This window comes from Chelmon rostratus, chromosome 4, assembly GCF_017976325.1.
Source record: "Chelmon rostratus isolate fCheRos1 chromosome 4, fCheRos1.pri, whole genome shotgun sequence".
Taxonomy (NCBI): domain Eukaryota; kingdom Metazoa; phylum Chordata; class Actinopteri; order Chaetodontiformes; family Chaetodontidae; genus Chelmon; species Chelmon rostratus.
Window position 1 is genome coordinate 19,327,063 of NC_055661.1, and position 18,643 is coordinate 19,345,705.

Genomic DNA, 18,643 nt, shown 5'->3' on the forward strand with positions numbered 1-18,643 from the left:
CCCAAAGTGCAAAATACACGAGTGTGAAGGGTTAACAGTTTTGATATTATGTCAAAAATGTCTTTTTATTGTGTTGCAAAGATATCTGTTGAAGCTAGCTTGCTAACCAGCTAGCCCGTCCTGTCTCACAATACCACTTTATACCTCAAGAGGTAATAGTCCATTAGTATAGGTCATGCCTTTGGAGGTGGAGTCAGCTAGGTTAATCGGTCTGGTAGCTGCATGGCTAACTGAGCTAACAAGCTAAGGGCAGCTACAGGTAGCAGCAGTTAGCTGCCCCCTGTATGTTTGGCGTATGAATTCAACAAGTGGCCTATTCTTACCGACTGGACCTTTAAAGTAAAGTCTCTATTTCTCACTACACAAAGCAGAAGCCCAAGCCTGAGAGCCGTCCCCCCCTTCAGAGTGATGTTGTTGACACCTGAGCTGCCTGATGTTTCAGACCTCAGGGAACACAGTGCATGTCAGAGAGGTGCGATGGAGCACAAACAAAACATCACAGGGTTTTCCTCGACTGTTGACCAAGCTGACCACACTTTGTTTACAATCCTGCTCCTGAATCCAGTGTCCTCGATTTTAGGTACATGGTGCTGCAATCAAAGTTCACCTGATGAAATTCTGGGTCCTAAAGTCTTATCTTAATAAAACAAGTGAAACTATATGCCAGTAGTAATTTCAGATTTAAAAATGTTTAACACGTCTTTCTTATTTTGTCTTTCGTCAAAGAAACAGTAGAAATGGTCTTGAATGCTGAATCAAAGGTTGTTTAATGCTGAATTTCCCTTTATCTAACTGAATTGACCTAATCTGAGCAGTCTGATCCCAGTTAGAGTCTGTTACCAAATATCCCTGTGAAATATTTCAGCATTTCTGTGTTAATCTCAGATTAAATGAGCCTTTTCATCATGAATGCAACTTTACTCTTTTTCCTTCATTCGTTTTCTTATAATGAGCAACAACTATTGATAAAAGCAAAGGAGAGGAAAACAATTTGTTTTGGGGTCCTACATTATTTACACTGAGATATTCAGCAGTATTAAATAAAGGACCGAGCTGTTGCTGCTGTGAGGCTGAACATATGTCAGGGCCTGCACAGACGCACACAGCTGTCATGGCAGCAGACATGGCGGCAGTAGGGAGGAGTTTGAAACCTTCTCGCTCTCAGCGAAAAAGTCACATGTGGATTACAGACATCTGGCCACAAAGGCTTTGTTTTAGGGCTTTACACTGACCCACCAGTCCATACTGCAGTATGTTCCTGCAGTAACCACTTCAGATGCCATATTACGGACAAGCCGCACATGTAGAAGCATAGACGAAGAAGTTTTCCTTTAAAGGTACAAAACTGCGATGACACAAAATTATATGAAAATTGAGTGACCTTCCTCTTTCATTTAATTTATTCTGCGAACTCTGAGGTGTTTTTTTACATTTAAAATGTCAAACACGCAACCCCTTTGACCTTATTAGAGCAGTTAAATTTCTGCAACAGCCTCAGCTCTTCACTGAGGAAGGCCTGCTGGGTGGAAAACTGGTGGAATATTCGTTTTCAGCCCAAGTGCAAACCTGAGTTTACAGAAGACTTAAAAACAAAATGCATTTTTGGTTTTCTGGTTTGATGTGATCTTGGTTTTAGTGTTGCTTTTAGTGTTGCGGTGATTTGAGTGACAACATGGGTTAAATGCTGCTGACACGCCTGTAATGCTTCAGTAAAGACAGCTAACAGTGATTTAAGTGTCGTCTGCGTTGAAGTTTCTACGTCAAAACAAAGCTCTCCTCATTGGCGTCACATGAGCTGCCATCCTAATATTGACTTCAGCCACACGCTGATATGAGATCCAGTAGAACCTAATCACTTTTGTATCAGCTTCTAAATTAAAACCAATAAACAGGGTCATAAAAAATAAACGTTTTTGTGTTTCCTGTTGGGAAATTAAATTAAATTATATCTCTTTGTCTTCAAAGCAAGGTCAGTTAATGAGTAAGTGAGTCTGTCTGACGGTGGCCACACTGTTATTCTCCCTGGCCATCCTCCTGCTGTTTGTCCTCTCATCACATCCTCTCAGATTCTTTCCACTCTCAACACACACACTTGTTGTTATGCCTGGTTCAGAGCCAAATCTTTGTCGCACCGGGTGAGAAAATATATTGTAAGTGATGCCATGATGTGATCTTTCACTGTAAATAGACAAAATGCTGCCGTCAATCATTGCTGACCTGGTTTTAGTGTCTCCTGAAACCAAGGTGTCAATATTTACATGTATAGAAATTCCCAGCAGGCTCTGCTGTATGTTTATCTGCTGCTGTATAGGCTCAGACCTTCACATGTGACTGGTTTGCACGTGCCTCGCTGAACCTGTGATCGGCTGTGCCACCCACACTGAAAACACCGTGTGGATAACTACACTTCACAGATTACCTCACACGGCCCAGTTATGAATCATAGCCCAAATTTGGTCGAGTTAGGCAGTCAGGTATGACACATTTTGCATGTTTTTATTTCCCAGGTTGCCTCCTACATGCGAGCCGTGAATGACATCTATGACAAGGTGGACTTTGATGGGATCAAGCTGATTAACTTCAAAGTGAAATCCCTCAGAGTAAGATCCCTTTGCACTCAAACAACGACACAACTGTCCAAAATCTTGAATCTAATTTAATTCCTATTACGCAGACATGTAATGACCTCCTTTGAATCAGGTAATTGGGTTAATGCATCAGCACCAGGTGGTGCCTTTAGGTCTTCTTCTACCAGTGAGACGCAAAGACAGACTCTCAGCTCCAAAATGACTTAAAAAGACTCCTTCACAGATATGTGTTTCAGCAGTGTGTCTCTCTCTAGGTGATGACAGAGGAGGATAAAAACGATCCTCTGTATCCTCTGTACATCGGGCCAGAGAAACTGTTGAGTCTGTACTCTGAGAACAACTGGGGCAACTTCTGCCTGTCCTATCTGCTCACCGACAGAGACTACAGTGGAGTGTTGGGGCTCGCCTGGGAGGGCAAGGCTGGTGAGTGAGACTCACTGTGACACATGCACAAATAACAGATACAGCAGCTCGGGCATTTGCATGTTTCTGCACTGAGGTCCTCGAATCAATCAAGTGTCTCCTCAATTGTTTTCGGCTTCAGGTGCTGCACTGTAAGGAGTGATAAAAACATTTTGCCTTTGGGGTGATGCCAGAAAGTAGCTTGCTGATGAAGAAAAGAGGTCACACAAGCGGTCAAACACTGGTGTCTGTACACAGCCCCGGCTGTGTAAATGGGAAACAAAGAACTCTTCCATACAGTCAGCAACAGGTGGCTTTCGTGCTCGCGCACAGGGCCAGGGGAAGGCTAAATCAGGCATGCTAACGTGTAATCGCATTGTGAAGAAGGAGAGATGGCAATATCAACAGTTTCTCTCCAGAATCACTCACCTCTCCTTTAATTGCTTCGTAAAGCTTAAGCATAAGCGCACCCAAGAGGCCCAGAAACATGCTCCACCAATGACTATCCCTCCCATCCACCTCCCAATCACCCACTCATTATGCTCAACCTGAGTGAATACACTCCTTTTCTCTATTTTAAAGCAAATGGTTGCCTAGTGGTGATCTTAGGGCTCACTGTGTGGACCCCTGTCTAAATGGAAGGGGTTCGTGGGCAGTGGTAAGGGTGGTGGGATGACTCCAGGGCAGGGAGCTGGAAAATCTCCCTTATTTTCAAATCCCAACGTTGACAGGCATGGTTTGCAGTGTAAACATCATATAGCTTCAAGAGCTCGAACAAACTGATACAGAGTATATATGGTGCGGTCAGATATAATGGAATAAGGTCATTTTAACAACCTTAAAGACTGATTAAAGCTTTAACCCAAACTTAACTTTAAGCCAACGTTTGAGAAAAATAAATAACCTTATCTTTAGCGAAAATATTTTAACCATAAACCCAGAAACCATTGCTGGAAAGGCTTGGTGGAATGTCATTGTTATTTCGTGGAAATAGAGCATTGTTAAATCAATAAGCTCATTACTTTTTGTAGGATGACATGAAGAGACTTGGCGAGAGAAATAATGTTTTCCTGCTCTGCTTTTCTGTGTGAATCTCAGCGTGAATCTCTGTTGATAGTGCAGCTCCAGCTCCATATGACACAACCTCGCCACAGGTCACGTTCAACACTCACAGTTTCCAGATCAGTGTGAATTATTTGCAATGTGAAGAAGGGGAACCAAGGGTGTTGGATGGTGCAGAATCAGATTAGATTAGATTAGATTAGATCAGATTGAATTCAACTGACACAGATAATAAAATAAATAGTTTCAGAGTAAAAGAAGCAAATATGCATGGAGAGAAGTAGAGGATTAGCATAAAGCTAGTGTGAAAACTGGTGCAAATGCATACTAGCTGTTTACTTCATTAGCAGGGTCAATTAAGTTCCAACAAAAGTCCAAACTGCAGGATAAAGGCTTGTTAGCCTCCCTTGGTCTTCTTGGAGTAAAATAATGCCGTGGGCCACAGAGTTGCAGGAATTATACAGCTCCAATTTCAGGCCTATTATTCAAGCAGTGTTTTGGTTTGAGAGACCAAAAACAAGACGTGAGTGCACTCCTCAATCAACAATCCCTGCTGATCAGCATTCAAAGCTGTTTACCCTCTGCTGATAGGCGGAAATCATTAGGAAATGTCAGTGAGCTTGAGCTTGATAACTACTATAGCTGACTTTTTTTTTTTTTACCAAATAATGCACAGAATCGGCATTTAGATTTAAAATGTTGAAGAAAAACTTTGTACACACAAACTCTCAGTCAACTTGCATTAAGTTTTTCGGGACAAATTGTTTAACGACCTACATACACAAATTTACTACTTCCTGACGTCCGCCGCGTCCCTCAGGTCCGGCGACAGACTCTGAGTAGCATCATTGTTGTGTCGGAGGAAGTTGGACATGTATGCTGGAATTGTTGTGGTGGGAGGTTCTTCCTGCATGTTACTATGACATTGTCTCGTACGCAGCTTTTGATTGGCTAAACTGAGGGGCGTGAGAGCAGACCACCACAATGACATGTGATTAGGGAGAAATGCACCTTTGACAAACACACACACACACACACACACACACACACACACACACACAACTCCCAGACATCCAACTAAGGATTGGTGACTGCATTCCACAGCATGATCGCCATGGTGACATCTCACGTGATGAACACACACACACACACACACACATTGTTCAGTGACATTGTTGTGACTTTTCAGTCTCATGTGACCGCCCTAAAGAATGAACAGAGTATTAAGTGGATAATGTTTGACCTCCAGAAACTGATACGCTCAAGCTGAGTATCTCCATAACCCGCTTTCCACCAGTTTATTAGTGGTCTTGGGTAATGGAAGGTCTTAAACCATGAACCCAAAGACCCTGATGCCCCTACAGCTATGGTAGACACACACACACGATCACGCACAGCCCCCATCAATCACTTTGAACGCCTCCTTTAACCTCTCCAAGTTGTGTTCATGCGCGGTTGGAGGGTGGGGGGTTGGGGACTAAACGTCTCGTGCCACATGATCTTTTCTCACCAGTGAAATTCCTTCTTCTCTTGAAGCTAATTGAGGAACACAGTAATTTTCCACAGTATGTGTTTGGTGTTGTTTCGGGTTTTCTCTTTAAATTGTTTGCTTGCTGTGATGTGTGCGATGGTGCCATTGTCCTTTTGGGAGAATGAAATAACAATGTGACCATAAATATATATCCTTGAACTGTTAATCTTTTATTAACCTTTTACCTTCCACTGTTCTGCCCTTGGGACACAGCTGCTGTGTCTTTCACTGACTGCTAGTACTATGGAAAGTTACAAGAATGTGAACATATAATGCACAGTATGCATCTGAACCTGAGTTTTTTTAATCAGGTGACATCACTTCAGGCAAGTTATCAGACTTTATGCTGCTCCCTCTGGAGCCACAAAAGACTTATACAACTATACAACATTTTTCACATATGCAACAGTGCTCCTCAGGACCTGCAGACAGACTGTAAAATCAATGGAGTTCCTCTTTAAGGTCATGGCCCGGGCTGCAGAGGGCAGGTCCCCACTGACGGCAGACGTTATTAAGGTCTGCAAGGTTCAGATCGTCCGACTGAACCAGCACAATTACAATAAACCATTGATTTTTATGAAGGGAATCTGGATCATCCTGTAGGCCATCCGGTAGATGATCTGAATACAAAATAGTTGTCTTCTAGTATCAGTTTTATTGGTCATATGTAGGTTAACACAGGGTCAACTGTACAATGAGTTGGATGGGAAAACAGGCGAGCTCAGCAATGAGAGCAGTAGTCGAAAGATCCACAAAAAAGAAGAAAATTTAAAAAAAGAAGTGTAGATATTAAAAACACTATATCCATATATGAAACACTACATCATACAGTCTGTGTGTGATTCCTGGATGTATTAAAAACTTCAGACCAGAACATCAAAACATGAAAACACTGACGCACACTGACTCTCATCTGTAGCCTGAGCTTCACTGTCACACCATTATGATGATAAGATATTTTATTGCTTCATTCATTCACATCCTTTTTTTTAAACTTTCATGATTTTAGCCAGTTATTATGATATAAAAGTCACCAGGCTAATTTTGGGGGAAGCGATGACTCTCTGAGGCGGCTTTAAACTGTTGAATCAGTTGTGTTTGAATAAGCAAAACAATCAGACAGGTATAAAACATCCATTCAGCTTTGCAGTGGTCCTTCCTGGTCCAACAGTGATTATGATTCATCTCTGTTTTCACCTCCAAACAAGTGGTTTATATAGTTCCACTTTGTGTTTCACCTCTCCAATCAACTTACCACTCTTGTTGCTTGTGGAGCTGCCATCAGTGAGAATCACAACTGACGTCAGTGAGAGCAAAAACACCACAAACAAGGCTGAATAAGACCTGTGATGCATTCTTTTGTTTTCAGAAGCAAAAAAAAGGTCAAATTTGTCTCACAATGCGGTGAATAAATCCCATTTAAATTTGCAACGAGGGGGTCATTGAACTCTGGAGACAAAGAGGGCAGTGATGGAAAGTCACCGGATGCAGTTACATTACTTTTGGATGACTTCCAAAGCAGAGCAACTGTAGTTTTCTGCGAACTTTGGTCATCATTCTCAGAATTGCTCCCTGTGTCTGTTTTTGTTGTTAAAGGTGTTATTAGATGCTCGGACTCCCCCTGCATGTTTATCCAAGGAGAGAATTCCCCTTTACTATTGTGTGTTTGCTCAAATCCACCCATGTGAAAGTGTGTGTGTGTGTTTACTGTACATGATCAAATATTTCTTTCGGTCGGCGGTGGTGCTCGTGTGTGCCTCAGTGTGTGCGCTGGTTTCCTCTTGATGGTGAGCGTGTGCATTATGTGCAAGTGATCCGGAGGTCTGTTTGTTTCTCCCGACTGTGTTTGTCGGGAGGACTAATAATAGGAGTCTTTCATTACGGCTCCTTTCTGTAGCGAAGACGAGAAGGAGGAGGGGACGAAATCGCAGCCCCTCTCTGCTCCTGTTGCCAAAAACCACAACGCAGGCCTCCAGAGTAAGCTCTTTCTAGGAAACCCAGCTCCTTGAATAGCCCATCAGGGGGGCCATTTTAGGTCAAAAGCGGGGAATGCTGGAGAAATGCATGCAGAATTCTTGATGAACATAGCTGGGGGAGCCTTGCCTGGCAGTTTGTGGACATGGAGCTGCACTCTTGTTACCTTTAGAATGGCTCAAGTCCTCACATTTTTCTTGGGGGTTTTCATTGTGCTTTCTCAATTCTGTTAAAAGCCATCATGTTATATTAAATATAAATCGACAAAATAGTCTCAGGTCACTGGCAGCCTCTTTCACCTGACATTTGATGGCAATGTAACAGCTTGCCTCTCTTAACCACGAGAGTACCCTCACTGTTTCTACAGCAGAGAAAGGGGCACTTTTGTTTTTGTTTTTTGACTTCTAACTGTCCCTCACCATTCCTGGAGTGAGTGAGAGTTCACACTTACGCCCACTGTAAGAAAAAAATGCGAGATCCAGATCCCCGTGACAGGTTCCCACAGTCCTCAGTGACCTCGGATTTCTCTGAAACGGCGTATCTTTAAGACGTGCACCTCACAAGCCATACCCCTCAAAAATGCTACTGCTGACCACATTGTGTAACAGGTGTTATATAAAATTCACGTGCCTGCAAGGGAAGTGCTGGGACCTCCACCCTGAACCACACATGGGCATTGGAGAGAGCCAATGAACAGAGAGGATGGACACATGGAAATATGGAAATGACTCCCGCTGTAGCTGATTGAAAGACTCAGTGGTGGCTGTCGGTGCAGAGAAAACGATGATGGATGAGGAAGAGCATGAATAGAAATGGCCGTGCATGCTGTTGATAAAGTGGTAAACTTCTTGGGCTTAGATTCGAGGCACACGCGGTTGGCGTCTTCCAAGCTGCAGTATTCAGCCTGTATGTGTTGCACAATAAGAAGGATTCTGTTCAATGTAGCATGAAATTTCAGGAATTTAAGAGACCATCTTGGTGAACTATCTGAAGCCCACTTTGATCGACTCCATGAGCAGCCTCTCTGAAGAACCATATCATAGGTTGTCACTTTGACCAATCGGATTGGTTCCTGTAACACCAGTCCTCTGGATGGCCAGCTGAAAGATGATGTCACAACCCAGCCTTCCATCCATGTGAATGTCGCCAGCTGTTTGTAATTGTGGGGATGGCTTTCAGGGGCGTTACGTAAACCCAAAGACACTGGAGAGTATTGGAGGAGAAGTGGCTCAGCGGGCTTTGATGTGAAACTGGAGGAGCTCAGCATGTCTGTTGGTCTGTCTGTCCATCCGTCCCCAAACAGGGGGGCCTCACAGGTCGATAACGCTTCAGTAGCAAAACATTGTTGGTTTAAGGTATTTCCAGTAACACAAGGTCGGTTATGCAACCATACTGTACCCCAGAGTGACAGGCAGGTGTGTTTTCAGGAGGTCTGCAGCCTGATGAATCTGCAGTATCAACAGCAATTGCAGTTTGAATTGTGTGCAACGCTGATGCATCTAGCAATTTTACCAAAAACCTATATTTCTACTAGTTTCTTGTAATGCGATACCTATTGTAAACTGAGTAAAATACATAACCAGCATATTATGTAAAGGAAATAATCATATGATTATTTCTTATATAATATTAACTGCCACTTACTCTGTAAGACCTGCGGTGGAAACAAAACCCACAATCTCCATCTTTATCCCCTTGTCTGTCTGCCTCAGGTAACTGGGGAGGAGTATGCTCACGGCAGACCACCCTGCGGAACGGCCAGACCTCCACCCTGAACACAGGTCTGGTCACAGTTCAGAACTACGGACAGTTCCTGCCTTCTCGACACGTCCAGCTGACCCTCGCCCATGAGCTCGGCCACAGCCTGGGATCTCCGGTCAGTCGCCATTACAAAACACTCACAACAGTCCTGACGCTGAATGAGGAGCGGGTCTTCAGAACTGGCTCCATCCAACCAAGCACTCACCATTACAGAGGATATTGCACACAATTTATTCAACCTCCTTCTCCTGATAATGTGAATTTTAAGGATACTCACAGTGATATCACATGTTAAACTGCACAGATGAATATTAAAGTGTGTATTCAACTTTATACATATTGAATATACTCATTATATTTCTCCAGTTTTCTAGAGCGCAGTTTAGACTTGAATTTGTCTGTAATGTTGATCTGCTCTGTCCATGGACAGAGCTGCTCCTCAGACACTGAACGATGGAACAATGAAATGAAATTGTAAAATGTAATGTCTTTTTTAGGGTGGATATTCCCAAACAACCTATGGCTGTATAGGCTTTCATCAGCACGCATTTTAATGTCCATAGCAGGATATTCACAGGCATTAACTAATAACATTATCTATGGCTGCCTTGCAGGATCCTGGTATTGTGAAAGCTTGTTTTAACTGCCTGCTTTTCTAGGCACTCAAATTGAATGGAGCCATTGTCAGTGTTATTAGTTACACATGTGATTTTCTTCCATAACATGGCAAAATGTCTGTTTGAAGGTTTGTTCAACGAAAGTTTCATAAAATAACTCCCCATAAAGCACAGTACAGATCAGTGTAGTTTTTCAGACGTCTTTTAAATTTAACCAGTTTCACCTTGAAACCCTTTTGCTTCCCCTGTCACAAACACTTTGCAGTCAGCGTTGTACTGAATGATTTTTCAACATGGCAAATCTTTTTTGATTCACAATTCAGACTTACTTAACATATTCTCACTAAGCATACATGGCTGTTTGCAGTGCACCAGAACAAATTGTCTGTGAATGATTTACTTATGTAGGCATTAGAGACCTTGGCCTTTACTGACTGGACGGTTTTCAGAGATTCTTGGCTCGGCCTCACTGGATAATCTGAAATAAGAGAACAACAGGATCTGTGGTTTATCAGGCTTTCTCCCCACTTTTACTCTCTCTTTATTGAAGTACTTAAGTTTGCTTCGCTACAGTTTTGAGGCACTCCTATTTTATGATACTTTACTGCACTTTTTACATTTATCTGCAAACTTGAGTTACTATTAACATAACATATAATGAGCTAATAAATACAATGCATTACCAGGGGTTTCCAACATTTTTGGCCTGTGACCAGTTACAAAAGAGGGATGTTGTGTTAACCAAAGCTTGAATTCCCCTCTACACATGCCAAATGGTTTCTTTTAAATAATTGTTAAGGGCCATAAAAGGTCAAATTAAATATTTTACAGAAAATATTGAGAATATCTTAAAAAATGAAAACCAATCTCTATCAAATTGATCTTGTGGCCCTTCAGAGGGGCCTGACCCATAGTCTGGGAAACACTGGACTTAACTACTGAACTGTATACTGTGTATAAAGAGCAACAGTAAAATGCTGCTTACACATTGATGCATCAGTATAAACAATGTAATAATTTCATAAACAATAATATATTCCACATGCAGATGACACTTTACTGCAGAACCAGTACTTGTACTTTTGGTACTTAAAGTATATTTTGCTTATAATAAATCTGAACTTTTACTGAAATAGGATTTTAATGCAGGACCTTTACTTGTAATGGAGTATTTTTACATTGTGGCATTAGTATTTTTACTTAAGGATTTGAGTACCTCAGTGTGATCCAGCCCCACCATAACAACGCACAGCTTATGTATACATGCATGGCTCTGCATGTGTGAAGGCTGCTAACACCTACGACCTTTCTCCCACTGCCCAAAATGCCAGCAGCCCTCCTCAGTCTCTTTTCACCCTGCCCTCTGTTATTCACACTTCTACTGACCAAAGAGTCCTCTCAGGCGTTCCTGAGCAGATTAGTTCTGCTATGTCAGACCCTGCTGGCTTTCTATAAATTAAACTACCGTTAGTTCTCCTGCTTCTCCTCCAGGTGTCCTGGGTTGGACAGCCATGTCTCATTGTTTCCAGGCCAGACAGGCTGGAAGTTTCACCTGAGAACTGTGGGAGGAATGGGCGGCTGGGCTATGATGCAGACTGAATTCTGGGAAAAGTGCTGCTTTGGCCTTTGGCTTACTTCACTTGTAACCATACATGTGTTCAGTGGCTTTCAGAACTGTGTGTGTGAATCGATTTGCTGCTCAGGTGAAAGGTGCATTGAAATAATGAACAGAATTTCTTTTTTACCTTTTCATTCCATTTGGTCCGTGCTATAAGTTGCTCCATTTTGTGCATGTACAATCATAATATTAGGGCAGAAGATTATCTCTGATTAAATTCTTCATGATTTGGGCATGTTGCGATTTGCTCAAGAGAAACTGGACCCAAATGCTGAGCTCAGGAGACAGGAGTAAGAGTGGAACAAAACTTAAGGCACATCAGATGATCCACCAGGCAGATAGTGAGGCAAAATTCAGATTAACAGACAAAACTGGCAGGGCAGAGCTAAACTAGGCAGAAGGTATGAACCCGAAGCACAGGAGTCAGGATAGCAGGCAAACTGGATGCAGAGCTGGTGCTTAAATACTGTGGCAGCAGGTGGGTCTTGATTGCATGATTAGCAGCAGGTGTGATCAGGAGAGGAGGAGGTGGGACAAGGAGAGTGAGCAGACCTGGCAGCCACACACACACACACACACACACACACACACACACACACTTACAAAGGGAGAGACAGACAGGGGACACTAGGGAAAGAAAATATAAAAGAAAAAGTAGGAGAACTGCCAATTCCAACAAAAATAGTGAACATTGGGAGCTATGATTTCCCAAAGCTCAACGTGACACCTGAAGATGATCAGGTTACTATTGTATGTGATGACTAAAAGCGGCAAATTTTCGCATGAGCATAGCTGGAAACAGATGATGTTTGGCTTTTTTGCTTGAAAAACGACTGAAGCAATTAACTGATCGGCAAAGTAGCTGCCAATTATTGTTTAATTGTCTAATTGTCCCAGCACTAATTGAAATGCATAAAAAGGTTTAAAAAAAAAAACACCAACAAGATAAATGCACACATGCACAAAATGCAGCACAATAATTACAAACCACAACATCAGATTAGAGAAGACTTGACTGAACTTGTTTTCCCCCTGAGACAGAAAAACTTTTTCGTCCCAACATTCGCCATTTTTCTTGACGGGTTGTTTATCTTAAAACTTCATCTAAGTTATGTCTGTGGTCACAGCATCTGTAAAACCACCACAGGTGTTCAAGGAGTAAACAGGTAAGCAAGAAAATCTGCAAGTTGACAGAGTACAGTATTGGTATTCACCCTCTTCTTCCTTTCCACAATTTTTGGTGTCGTTATGACTGCAGCAGTAGAAGATGCATGGACTGCATTTATATAGCACTTTAATTGTCGACCGACCACTCAAGCATCTTCATAGCACATATCACATTCACTCATTCACTCACACACAGGACAGAAGCGATGGGATTCGCTGTCTTGCCCCAAAGACACTTTGACATGTAAACTGGAGGTGCCAGGGATCGAATTGCTGACCTCCTTATTAGTAGACGTCTTGTCGCTGTTATTCTAAAGTGTGCAGACTTTTGAGCCGAGATACCACAAATGCCTGAGGCCATTATAGTGGAAACATAATTCAACACAAGTTGGCTTCATAAGATGTTGCTCACGACGTTGTACCAAAAATAACAATGAAAAAAAATGTACTGCTCCTCAGAAGCTGCACCAACATCTGCTGTGATGTGCAGTTCTGCTAAACTCAGAGCTGCAGATACTGACAGATACAGAGAAGACTATAAAATTAGCACTTATTATGTCCATAAAACTAACGAAGAACAGATGCAGAAATACCCAAATCGAAACGTGTTCTCTCCTCACGTGTCCGTGTTAATTTCAAGCCCATCCCTTGGTCTCTTAATTCACTTGTGAGTTTGACATCCAGAGAACACAAGTTACAGATAATGTTTAAAAAAAATACGTGTTCTGACCAAAGCATGGAGAGCGCTGTCTGTCCTCGGCGTCCCACATGTGGAACACGACATTCCTTTGCTGTTTCAGGGCCATCTGATTCCAGGGGACTCTTTTGACTGCATAAAGGATGTGTTTTTTATTCAAAAATACAACAAAGATAACTTTAAATTCACATAAAAACTGGCTTTTGTCCATTCAGGAGGGGTCTGTAATATATGCCACTCCATCTTCCACTGTCCACTGCCGACCTCCCATCCTCCTTGGATGGAAGCAAATGGTTTCAGCTTGGTTTGATCGTTTGTTTCTCCCTGCTGTTTCTGTCTACAGCTTGAATAACAGCTTGCTGTAGTTGCTCACTGTGTGAGGATACATAACTTACCCAGAAAAACATGTCATTTATAAGTTAACATCTGTTCTTCTGCCTGTCTTCCAGCACGATGAGGGCTCAAACTGTGGGAACCTCGGCTCCACTGGCGGTAAAGGGAGGTACCTGATGTACCCCCACGCCACAGACGAGGTGCGCGAGAACAACGACAAGCTCTCGCCCTGCAGCATCGAGCACATCAGCAAGATACTGAAGCTGAAGAAGGACGACTGCTTTGTGGGTGAGGAAGAAGAGACCAGGAGGCGTCCGCAGAGTCAAGGCCAAATGTTTACACTTTGCATTAGTCTTTGTAAGTGATTAGACTCTGTCTTGCCTTAAGGGTATGTGTGTTTATTTACTTGCGCGTGTTTATCTGCATGTCAAGTCAGTGATCAGCCCATCTGTGGAAACCAGATTGTGGAGGAAGATGAGGAGTGTGATGTCGGTCACAACGAGACAGACCTCTGCTGCTTCAGTGCTAAACAGCCTGTGGGAGTCCAGTGTCGCCTCAAGCCTGGTAAAGTCTGCAGGTAGGATACACAGAAACGTACACAGAACAAGATAAGATGCTGCATGCAGACTTGTTCGTACATTGACTTTCATCATTTTAATTGAAGCAGCACACATCACCGTCCTAAAGTGTCTGCCTTTGTTTTGTTTCTATGCAACTTTCATGTTTATCTGTCACTCTGACTCTATGCATATGATGTTGTCGTCCATCAGTCCGAGTCAGGGCCTCTGCTGCGGTCAGGACTGTGGGTTTAAGCCGGCGGGTCAGAGCTGTGACGAGGAGACAGACTGTCAGAGAGAGAGCGTGTGTTCAGGCCTCTCCTCGCGCTGCCCCGAGCCAAACGCCAAGGAAAACCTCACAGTCTGCAGTCAGGGCACGCGTGTCTGCCTGAACGGGGTGAGGCAGCCACATCCGCCACGCCACTGTGACTCAGCGCGATTCAACTGCATTGCACAACAAGCTAATATGTGCAAGTGTGCAGCAATGGTGCCAAGCTGGAATGAAAAAAAGATTATGTTGAGATTATTCTCAGCCTCACTGTAAAGTCCATTTAGTAGTCTTGGATTTTGTCACATGGTCTTCATCAGCAGATGGAGTTTGGTCAGTTGCCAATAAACTGTAGATGTAAAAGTTTCCATCTTTGGAGCATCTAAAGGACTTCTTCTCAATTTTGGCCTAAAAGTTGAGTTTCAGAGTTCATTCTTGATGTTTGAGACAGACACAGTCCAAGTTTAAAGGTGCAATGTTTTAAAATATGGCCGGAATTTTAGTTGAAAACATTAAAAAATGTGTTGTGGTCTACTGACTTTAGCACCACTTTATACCTGAAGAGGCAATAGTCCGATAGTGTAGCCCCATCGAAATTTCAGCTGGCAGATGTGTATACGTCAGAGGACATGTTTGTTCCAGAGCCCACCATGTTCTCTGGGAGGCTGCTGCTGTACCACCAATTCTCCCCCAATGCTCTGGGCTCCCGGTCCAGGCAGACTCAGCTAATGAGGGCGACAAGCTGCACAGCTAATGTAGCTAAGTCACTATAGTGAGCAGCTGGTAGTGGTGACTCTGGTGATATGCTGCACACTATTTGTTTGGAGCAACAGGTGGCCATACCTGACACATAACACATAATGTTTGTTCATCTTTTTTGACATACACTCAACTGGAAACAGTGTAAAGACAATATATTTAATGTATGACATCAGCTTCATTGATTTTTGTAAATATCTGTTTATTCTCAAATTTGATACCAGCAACATGCTTCAAACAAGTTGGGACAGGAGCAACAAAAGACTGGGAAAGTTGTGGAACACTCCAAAAACACCTGTTTGGATCATTCCACAGGTAAACAGGTTGATTGGTAACATTAGTAACACTAACACGCATCCTCTTGGTTTATTACAGTCCTCTTTGCTCCAAAAAGCTCATTTTGGACAAGTGATAGGATTTGTTATTCAGCTAAAGTGACTCAGCGCCATATCAAGTGTTTCTTGTTTACATATCAGCTGACATGACGCTGAAAATCTTCTGGATTTAATCACAGTCCCGTAAGTGCAACATTACAACACAGAATTACTGAGAAAAAGATCTGATCTAAACAACTTGACCAGCATGTGTGACGCCATAAAGGTCTCGGCTTGACCACATGTCCTTCATCGTTAAACATCTTCTGTTGATGTCCTCTGAGCAGGCAATGCAAGCAATCTATTCCAGCTGTGAGTGTTGCTTCATCATGAAGCATGTTGTGGATATATAACCCTCCTGAGGTGCTAAGTATATTAACATTTGACAACCTGATCCAGGAACATGGAACATATAACTGGAAAATTCTTTTGAGGGGGATGTGGGAATGTGATAATCCAAGAAACGGGATCCAAAAATGAAAGCATTTTAGTTGTAGTGTTCAATTTAATCATAAATCATTTCAAATGACTCACATTGTTTCCTTCACCGAATGCTCAAATCCCTCTCAGAATCAGATGAACAGAAAAAAGGAAAACTGAGTCATCTTTGCAAAGAAACAGAGTCAAAAACAAATTTTGGTTCAGTTCTTCAAAACCCTTTGGAAGAAAATAAAAAGCTTGTGTTCCCAAAGTCTGGCTAAATAGCAAACCATTTACATAATTTATGTAATTTTTAGCTCCATAAACAACATGCACAACATTTATTTATGATAAATGTTGTGCGAAGTGTCAGTGAAATGCAAAATAAACAAACACAGATACGATATTAGGAAACATGAGGAAAAATGTGCACATTTGTAAGACTTTTTTATTTGTTTAATGTCTTAAAGCGTAACTTGACACCAGGCTCAGAAGCAGTGTCTTGTTGCTGTGTTGAGCCTGTAGCCACACCCAGCAGTGACGTCACGGTGTACTGACACACCCCGACGTACAGGTCTCCATCAGAGCCAGAACCAGACTTTCAGCTGGTGTTCAGGTGTTCCATCACTTCAAATCATGAATGCTTAACATTTCTGCTAAAAAAATTCTGAATGCAGGCAACACATTTTTGCATTTGAATGTATTTTTCCCATCATTCAAGACATCCATTGGTTTTCATTCTTTTTCAGACTTTCAGTTTCAGACTTTCAAACTTTACGTCCTCATCCGTATTCAGAACCTGGCACATTTAAACTTTATAGTTGATGTCGGTTGTGATTCAAACAGGTGGATCTTACCTCAAACTAATCCATCTGACAGAACCACTGTTTCGTATGAGGTCTTCTTAATGAGCGTGTCTGGTTCTCTCTGCAGATCTGCACTGAGTCTGTGTGTTTGAAGCACAGCCTGCAGCAGTGTGACTGTCCAGGAGACTCCATGAAGGAGAAGTGCCACATGTGCTGCCAGCAGCCTGGTAACCACAGGCCAATGTGTGCTGTACTACGTAGGAATGTGTTTACACTTTGTGCCTCCATGCGTCAGCTTGTGTCAATTTGTCCAGAGGTTACTCTCATACATCATCGTTTTTCCATTAGACAACCACCACAAGAGTCGCTGTCTGACACGATGATCTGTGTACAAAGTAAAACGTGTTTTTTAAGGAGCTTTGAACATCACATTTTGGTAGGAATATGAGTTGCAGTCAGTCCTGGACGCTTTGGTGCCCTGGAAGTTCAGTATCTGTGTTTCAAATTCTTTACACAGTGTCTTAGAGAAGCAAAATAATCTTTATTATGGTACATTTAAATTTGATTTTCTCTGTCTCAACGGCAGACAAGCCTGAGACGTGTGCCAGCACCACCTCCTCCGTGCTGTCTCGTCACTTCCAGAGAAAGGCGTTGCCGTTGGTCAGCGGTGCACCGTGTTCAGGGAACCAGGGATACTGCGACAAATTCCACATGTGTCGTCTGCTGGATGCGGACGGCCCCATCGCAAGGCTGAAGAACTCCTTTCTCAACTTGGACGACTTCGACGACATAGCAGAGTGGATGAAGGTGAAGGTTTGCTGTCAAGCTGCTCCACTGACACTAATGACCTGATCGCAGGCTTTCTCAGCTCATGAGACTGAAAACGATTATTTACCTCATGCGATGCTTGAGGATGTCATCTTTGTTAGGAGGCGGCAGATGTTTGCCTGAGGTCTCATCCACAGCTCGGCTCGGCTCAGTTTGTTTGTTAAACTTCTGGCCCTGATGTTCAGCTGTCTTCAATGTTTCAGTCGTAGCTGCTTTTGAGATTTAGTTGCTCCTGACAGCACGGAGAATCAGGAATTCCCATTTGGGTTGAGGAGCACCTCGTAGATCAGCCATTCGTTTCACTGGAGACAGAACTGACCCCTTAGTTCAGGAACCACTGTGTTGTCTCACCATACCTACGCTGCTGACTCATCCTCTGATGTGTGGAGCCGCAAAATCATAACTTGTTCTGGTTGGGGCCTAAAGAACGCGAGTTCATAAGAACCAACCGACGGAAACCAAGAGTATGACACTAATGTACAGTTGCACATAAAATCAATCATGAAATGAGCCTAAACTAAACTTGCTGCAGACTTTCACAGATTACAGCACATGCTGTGTGTGGGTGAACCTTGTTAGTTGAAATAAATGATGCTCAGGGCTGAATCAGGGCTGGAACAAATAGTCAGTTAATCAATTAGATGATCAACGGAAAATTTCTATGCAACAATGATAAAAACTCTCAAATGTGATGATTTGCTGATTTATTTTCTCTGATTGGAAATTCATTGTCTTAAGTTTTGGACTGTTTGTCAGACGGAATAAGACATGAAGATGGTTTCGCTCTAAGAATCTGATCTACAATTTTTTTTAAAACTTTTTTTAAGTCACTTAATCAAAAATAATCATATTTCCTACTTTGATCTTCAGCTAATTTAACT

The 18,643-nt window shown here is 42.5% G+C and overlaps 1 protein-coding gene across 5 annotated transcripts in view; it reads left to right on the forward strand.

Annotated features, from left to right (window-relative positions):
* si:ch1073-396h14.1 (disintegrin and metalloproteinase domain-containing protein 10) overlaps positions 1-18,643 on the forward strand; it is a 29,629-nt gene that overhangs the window by 9,429 nt on the left and 1,557 nt on the right. For 2 of the 5 annotated variants that reach the window (XM_041935913.1, XM_041935914.1), the window contains exons 7-14: positions 2,508-2,600; positions 2,843-3,011; positions 9,270-9,433; positions 13,867-14,038; positions 14,183-14,327; positions 14,521-14,704; positions 17,062-17,161; positions 17,521-17,741. In XM_041935913.1, the coding sequence (XP_041791847.1) occupies positions 2,508-2,600; positions 2,843-3,011; positions 9,270-9,433; positions 13,867-14,038; positions 14,183-14,327; positions 14,521-14,704; positions 17,062-17,161; positions 17,521-17,741 (1,248 nt within the window). Of the gene's footprint in view, positions 1-2,507; positions 2,601-2,842; positions 3,012-9,269; positions 9,434-13,866; positions 14,039-14,182; positions 14,328-14,520; positions 15,650-17,061; positions 17,202-17,520; positions 17,742-18,643 lie in introns of those variants that run through there. The other 3 variants (XR_006006804.1, XM_041935915.1, XR_006006803.1) reach the window with 3 other exon arrangements.